The 8038-nt window shown below is 38.5% G+C and overlaps 1 protein-coding gene across 1 annotated transcript; it reads right to left on the bottom strand.

The window, feature by feature from the left end:
- Nucleotides 1-4030: 4030 nt before the first annotated feature.
- LOC131957808 (uncharacterized) lies at nucleotides 4031-6396 on the bottom strand. Its single transcript, XM_059322602.1, has one exon. It carries the CDS (start codon nucleotides 6341-6343, stop codon nucleotides 4031-4033), a length of 2313 nt encoding a protein of 770 aa, XP_059178585.1. The 5' UTR covers nucleotides 6344-6396.
- Between the last annotated feature and the right edge of the window lie 1642 nt (nucleotides 6397-8038).

Below are 8038 nucleotides of genomic sequence, written 5' to 3'. Positions count from 1 at the left end.
GTAAGCAGGTAGAAGGCTGATGCTTGACGTCATTTTCAGGGCTATTGCCATTATGACTATGTGTGAAGATGGGGAAGGGGGTGGAAATAAAAGAAACCTGACGTCATTTATGTACGACTTCTCTGACCATCATGATGAAAGCTAATTAAAAAGCTAATTTATTACAGCAATCGATTTTGCATCGAATGGTAAAAAAAACGTGTTAGGGAGTGAAAAGCTATTATTCTGTGCCTGTTTGAAAGACGTGATCGATTCGTTATTTTTTTTTTGTCTGGTGCGACATCGATATGAATGGCTTTGTGTTGCTAACTTGTATTTTTAATTCACGTCTTAATTATCACCCTTAAACAGCATCGTGTTGCTCGAATTTAATACACACTATGAAATTTGTTACATTTTGTCTTTAATTAAAAAAGTGAGCCCCCTCCCCCAACAATAGCACTATTCATCTATTTGTCTTCCCACTCCCCAACCCCCCATTTCATATATTCCAGTATTACAGAGCACAAATGGGTTCATTTTTTTAGTTTAAATTTGACCAACATCTGGATAGTTCGTAATACCGTCACCAAAAAGTAAAGGCATTTTTTAACATCAGAAAATTGACAACCACACAAAGCCCTTTTTATGTCATGCTGTGTTAACATTAGACGCAAATAAAGCATCGAAGTACATCAATGATTTAGTGATTAGTTAATGATTATATAATTATGCGTAGACATTTTTCGTCATGTAATTATCGGTGAAATAATTCTTAGGTGTCACCTCATAAATCATATCTTAACCCGTCTAAGCACATAGGCCTACAGGCCTCCCCCACCTCTATCCTAGATAGAGCACTTTGGAGATTACCTTAATCTGGTGCCACATGTTCAGCCACATATACATATAGGTCTTATCATTGAATCAGGTTTACATGATAAAATTGATAAAGTAGAACATAGCTAACATTAGAAATTATATAAACGTCAACGTGACATTAGGTTTCGTAGTCAAAAGTTTATTTTACGGAGCTGGGTGGCTGATGTTGTGCGTGTATGTTCGTTCCATGCCGCTTTTAGGAACGTTTTTTTAGAATGGTGGGGAGGGGTAATAGGTATTTACTATTTTAAAATTAACGACAATACATGTGACCATAACCGAGAATAGCCGTGATGTAACTAAACGCTTGACAGTTGTTATTCGGTAGTTTATGAAGGAGGGTGTTGGAACTCCCTCAATACCCAGCTGCCCACGTCACTGCCTCTGTCACTCATACCTTCAGCAGTATGGCTGGTTCGGAATGTTGTTTTCCATGACACACAAACGGTTGCCGACATTGAAATAATACAGGCCCATGATGACGCAGTATGACCGAGTGTGGATGAATGACAAGCCATCATCTGACGGAGAGAGACAGCAAATTTAGTGGGTCGTGTAGGGGCCAATCAGATTAGCTTGACAGAGTGCCAAACCGCTGTGACGTCATCAAAATTGCTTCGTGCGTCTAAGCCCAATGGCATTTGTCCGGTATCGTTCTGAAGGAGGCCAAAGCTTCACAGTAAAGCTTCTCTGCTGAGCTGATTCCTGAGTTTTTTATTTATAGTTTTTTTGTTTTGTTTTGTTTTTAAATTGATGTTACAACTATAACAACCAGGACTATTGATCTCTAAAGAAGTTTTTGTTGTTCGTGAGATGTTAGGGTTAAGGCAATAATTACAAAACTCGACATTTTCCTCGGATTCTCTAATGTACACGCCCCTTCTCTCTCCCCCACCCCCTGCAATATACATACACACACATATATATATATATATATATATATATATATATATATATATATATATATATATATATATATATATATATATATATATATATATGTGTGTGTGTGTGTGTGTGTGTGTATGTGAACAATTACACACAACGCCTCTGGTAAGGGCAACCTCTTCAAATTTAAAGTTAAAATATATCATAAAAATATATCATAAAACAATTTCTTTAACTCAGTTTGTGATTATGCACATTCATACTCAGTATTAGAATATAATATTGGCCGAAATCAATGAAGTAGTAACTTAAACAAATATTTCTAAATTCAGATGGGTATTTTTAATTTTATAAAAGTTCTCGCAGTGCAACACAGTATTTTGTACTCTAGGTGGAATGGGAAAAAAAATTAACAGCAGCATATCAAGTCGAGGTGAACTATAAAAATTAGTTTCAAGTTTATGAAATTTACTTGTTTTCTATATTAACACAAACAAATATGATAATTGATATTGTATTGATTTTTTGTTTTTAAGTTATGCAGAAAAGTAAGGTCATTTGCAAGGTATTGTTTTTTGTATTTGACAATAATTTCACCTTTGTCTATTGCCCACGTTCGCGTCAGCAACAGATTGGCTGATACCTTTCAGATGTATCGAACACAGCTCAGACGATTGATTTTTCAATATCGATTGGTCTTGATCACAATGCCAAGAGCTCATAATTCTTTTACTGCTACTGGAAGTGTACATTTCGATTGCCGTGCCTTTGTCCCTGGCATGGATGGTGATCGATTATGTTAGAGCCCGGAACATGAATGATTGATCGTACCAGGATGCCCCGGCTGATCGATAGTCAGAAATAAAAATCAATTGTTGAAGTTTGTTTGAAAAATATGTTGACAACAAACGGTGCATATTGTATTACCATTATAGCCCGGCACCAGTGGAGGTAATGGTGTAGCCATAGCTCACATGAGATGTACAAGTTGAATTGATTGGGTTTTAATGTATTTATTGTTAAACGTGTGGGACATTTAAAGGGCAATATACATCACAGCTGCAGGACATTAACTATTACAATGTCTAATTGCTAATGTCAACGACATTTTTAACAATATAGTTTAAATTACAATCAAGCCGCTCTTTCCAGATTTTGTTTCATATGCCAAGCGCAGCTTAATAATCGAATAATACAAATAGTCTCCGTGTAGCAACAAACTTAAGAAATCAACGCATTAATGCATTCTTAATCTTATTTTTTTTAAATCTCTACCTCACTTAAGTATAAATGCGTTAAATTCAGCGTATAACATTTTGAAAGAAACACCCCCTTCAGACAAACGGATCCATAAAGGGTCATCCATAAACGACGTCACGCTTTAAAAAAAAAACTATTTTAATTGTCACATCCCCATCTTCATAAAAACCCAGACCCTCCGCCTAAAAATGATGCCACACCACAATCTACCCTACCCCCCCCCCTCAAAATTTCCATTATTTTTTTTTAAACACCGACTCCTTTCTTAAATGTTTACTGAGTTCGGTCAGTATTGATTTCATTGATCAATTTTTATAGCACTCTACAAAAAAGTGTTTTATAAGACCGCGACAATTCAGTGTCGTCACAGTTTCTAAAGCTCCTCCCTACTCCTCGTCACACATCGTCACTAAAGTCCGCACCTCCCCCCTCCCCCTAGGAATGTGACGTTATTTATGGACAACCCTAAGCAAAGATGAAGCCGAATGTTCTGTTTTGGTGACCTATTTATCTGAAGGGATGACGTGGCCAGCAACAAGACCCTTAAGAGATAAATTGTCATATCTCATTAGTCACTTGACTGCAAATCATTTGCCTACATAAATGACAGGTTTTGGGAAATGTCTGTAAATATAAGATATTAGTTATGTGTCAAACAATTGTTTACAAATGGCAGTTAATGAGGTTTTATTTACAAGGCGATGGAAAATGAAGTAAACAAGAATAGGCATGTACAGAGAGCGAGAAAGTTATAGTTCTAGCTGTTAAAAAAACGTGAAGTTATATTTAGATATCTGGAGATACAATGAGTAAACATGTAAATTTACATGTATGCTGTTGACAAAAATTAGTCCACAGTATAGAACGACGGTCGCCTATTTGGCAAGGTGTATGTGGAGTCTTCGTTTAGGTCTAGGCTTTGTGTTATAACCTTTAACGATAACTTTACAAAATATGAAATTTAGTCAATCGTTTTTTTAATACAGTTTTACAAGAACACCCTCCTCCAGCAACAGATAGTTTACAACCCAGCGTTACTTTCTTGATCGGTAGCGGTGATAGTGGACGTAATTGTTGGCGTTTCTGACTGGCTCGTAGTGGCAGAGGTGGAACTAGTGGAGCTGGTGGATAGCTTTTTCCTGGTGGCGCACTCGTTCTCCATCCTACCCTCGGTGTGCGCCCTCGCCCTACGCGCGGCGTGAAATGAAATCTTCATCCCGGTCCGAGAGAATACGGCACATTTCTCGCTGACCAGCTGTCTGAATTTTCCTGAGAACAGGCACGAGATACCAACAAAAAAACCTTGCAGGGAGTTGATGATAATGAAGATGAATGTTACAATTTCTGAACTGCAGAACATTGTAACAAACCCCACTGACCACGTTAATCCTATGATAATGGTCAGTTTTAAGTTGATGATTATCATGTTTCGGTGTTTAGAGCCGTTTGAATCATAGGTTTCGGACATTTGCTTTGTTAGGTAGATGTTTCTAGCCGTTAGTACGAATAAAACCAGGTTAATTAGGAGAATAGCCGCCAAGGGAATAACGAAAAAGAGAAGCAAGCTATATTTAGAATTTATCCAACACACGGTTTCTCCGTAACTTGGACTAACCATGTTGCCAGGTTGTAGGAAGTCAAGGGCCAAGCAAGTAGCTACAATGATGCCAGGAAAGAACCAGCCAAATATGTTATAGAAAACGTAGCGTTTAGATGAACGCTCTTGCGCGTGTAATCCTGAAGAAAATGTTATCCACATATCCAAAGCCATCACGTTCATCCACGAGAAAACAGCTAGAAAACCATAATGAGTGCAGAAAGCCATGATTTTACAAAGCATTGGTACAGGAGTGGCCAAAGCCCCGAACAGCAGAAGTGAATTAGCGAGGAATAAAGCCAGGATTAACGACATGATGTTTTTATCAGGGATCGAGTGCGTCTTCCTCGCCGCTATGTATAGAGAAGCTGTTATGGTCAGTGTAATGATGGAAACACACATCCCGCACGCACTGACGATACTTTGCGCCCTACTGTAAGAAAACAGTGTTTTTGTTTCAAGAAAACTTGACACGTTCAATGCGTCAGCGCACACATAAACATCTGATTCAGATAAAATTATGTAGATGTTTGTTTTTGAGATAATTAATTTACTTTGGAATAGATTAATATGTGTCGAGTTCATTTCGAATTCCGATTTGTTGAGTTTGACTAAAGGACATTTACTTGATGTAAGATTATGCTTGAATTCTGTAGCAGTGCAAGATTTGTTTTGGTATTTCATCCCGTCTGGACACGTGACTTCCCGACAGGAGCACGTGAACGGGTCAAATATAGCATCATCTTCACACACGTCTTGTTGATACATGGATTTCGTCGCCGTCTTTTGCCCTACTTTAGTGTGGGCCAGGCCTGTGTTTAGGTCCAGTAGGATGGAGTAGGAGTATGGTTGACTAGGCAACGATATCGATGGTGTGCCTAAGTGCTTTTCGCACTTGACAAAATTCATGTTCCCGACAAAACACATTGCACAGTACTGGTTTTTAAAAGAGTAGTAGAACCTGTGCACCAGAGTGATGTTCCTTTGTCTCGTGCATTCTGTCTTCACGCGCTGCGACACCCTATCCGGGTACCTGCACGTGCTGATGACCGCCGGTGGACAGGGGCGGTACTGCAGGGAGTACCCAAAAGGCGGCTCATATTTAACCGTGCACGCCGGGTTTTGCACCATTTCACTTAGCGATACTTCGCTGATTGCCACGTTTTCGTTTCCATAGCAACTGATGTGTGCAGACCATGCAATATACTCCTCTTGATTGCATGCAGCACAGTAAATATTACGGTAAAGGACGCCAGATTTAGCACCTGTAACCGGGATATCAAGAAACCAATCGCCTTCGACGTCTTCGTTTACGTTACACAAACGTTTATATTTTGTTACCGGCCACGAATCTGGGCACTTGTTTATGATGTACACATGATCGAGAGTTGAAATATAATTGATTTTTAGACAGGAAAAGTAGTCTTTTGATTTTTCATTTAACCAGCTTGGGTAGTTCCTTTGGCTTATGGATGGTGAAAAATCCGGACAGCAGTCTCCAAAAAAAGAGCAAACATTATCACATGCGCAACCCATCAGATCGTAATATCCGTATGCCCGTTGTGGTGATAGGTTAGCCTTGATTTTACCGTAATTTTTACAATACCACTGCGGGCATGTAAAATTAAAAGGTCCATGATTATTCCCTAACACTCCAGATTTAAAACAATGTACACATAGCAAGCCAAAAAGGCTATAAATCAACACCTGCGACGTGAAAGACATTGTCTTCGCCATGCACTAAACATATCTGAAAAACAATGTTCCTCATTCTACTCGAAGCTATACTTTGTTCCTATATCTCTCGTTAGATTGTTATGACTGTCTGAAAATACGAGAAATCCTATTAACCCGCGTATTGTTGTAACATTACCTTAATTATTTCAGTAATCAAAGTAAACAAACTGTGTTAGGTGCATGTCAGTCCGCGTTCTCCCTTGAGCTAGAATGTATAATTGTAGGTAAACAGGCTTTTGACCCCCCCTGGTTAGATTAAGCAAAGAACGATAATCAGCGGTGTAGTAAAGAAGAGGTGCAGGGGTGGATGGTTAACTATTGTGGTACATGTGTATTATTTTAATGGACCTTGTAAATTTGTGCTTATATGTGAGAGGGGGGGGGTTCCCTAATTTTTTTTAAACATATGCCCTTGGCCAGAGTTTCTTTCAGGCATCTCTTGAAGAAAGTCTAACCCCCTCTCCCAAAAAATTGGAAGTTATATAGAAAACATATACTTTTACCAGTTTTAGTCAGCCCCCCCCCCCCCCCCCCCCGAGAAAACAGTCTGGAAGAAACACTGCCCCTGGCACTGAAGTTTGTAGAACGCCGCCGACAAAAATATGCAAATTGGCGATTTAATTATAAATTTGTTGAATACTTTCATCATTAGTTTTGTGTTTATGTGTGCATCTTTAGTACCTAAGTTTATTTAGTTCAAATGCCTTACACATGTTAAGGCCCCATTTTCGTCAAGGATATCCTTTCGATGAAGATTGTGTGTGTAGAGAAAGGGTGGTGGGGGGATGTAGCATTGTCATTGTAGGTAAGGGGGTAGAGGGTAGGAGATGATTGTGTGTGGAGGGAAGGGGGATGGGTGCCGCATTGTCATTGTGTCCTGTAGGATGTGCAGCATTATCATTTCGGGGGGGGGGGGGGGGAATGGAAAGTGCAGCCTATTCATTGAAGAAGGGGTGCAACTAATAATTTACGTTGTTGTTTTCTGCCTAATGTGACCTAGATCTATATAAATACGACTTCGATGAGCGAGAGAAAAAAAACGAAAGAAAAAAAAAACTCGAAGAATCTCAGTTAAGTTAAACGGTGAAATTTAAATTACTTCTGTTCGAAATCTGACTTTATAGTCATGAATTCATTCCAATTTTTTAAAATTCTATAAATTGTTTACATAAATATAATCGAACACTTTATAATACCGATCAACCGCAATGTGGAAGTTCGTGCAGAACGATGCAACTTTACTTTTACTAAGCAATGATATGGTTTAATTACGAGTAGTCTCCCTTCGATTTTAATTATAGATCTTCGATAGACATTTCCTATGACGCAAGTAACCATCCCGACCCCACCCTGCTCCCACCAGTATTTTTTTTTCAGACAATAAAATTAAAATCTGGAGCACAGTCCTTCTAGTCCTGCTATAAATAAAACACTCTACATTATATATATATATATATATATATATATATATATATATATATATATATATATATATATATATATATATATATATATATATAGGCCTATATACATGGGGTCATCCATAAATGACGCTTTTTTATGATTTTTACCTCCCCCCCTCCCCTCCGTCACACGTCGTCACAAAAAGTCAGATCCCCCCCCCCTAAAATGACGTCACACCTCAGCCTACAAACCCCCTCAAAATTGCAGTTGAATTTTTTTTTTTAAGCATCG

The sequence above is a fragment of the Physella acuta genome, unplaced genomic scaffold (assembly GCF_028476545.2).
Source record: "Physella acuta isolate Inbredline_101_S28 unplaced genomic scaffold, ASM2847654v3 ptg001269l, whole genome shotgun sequence".
NCBI classification, from domain to species: Eukaryota; Metazoa; Mollusca; class Gastropoda; family Physidae; genus Physella; species Physella acuta.
This window is presented reverse-complemented; position numbering and strand designations above follow the sequence as displayed.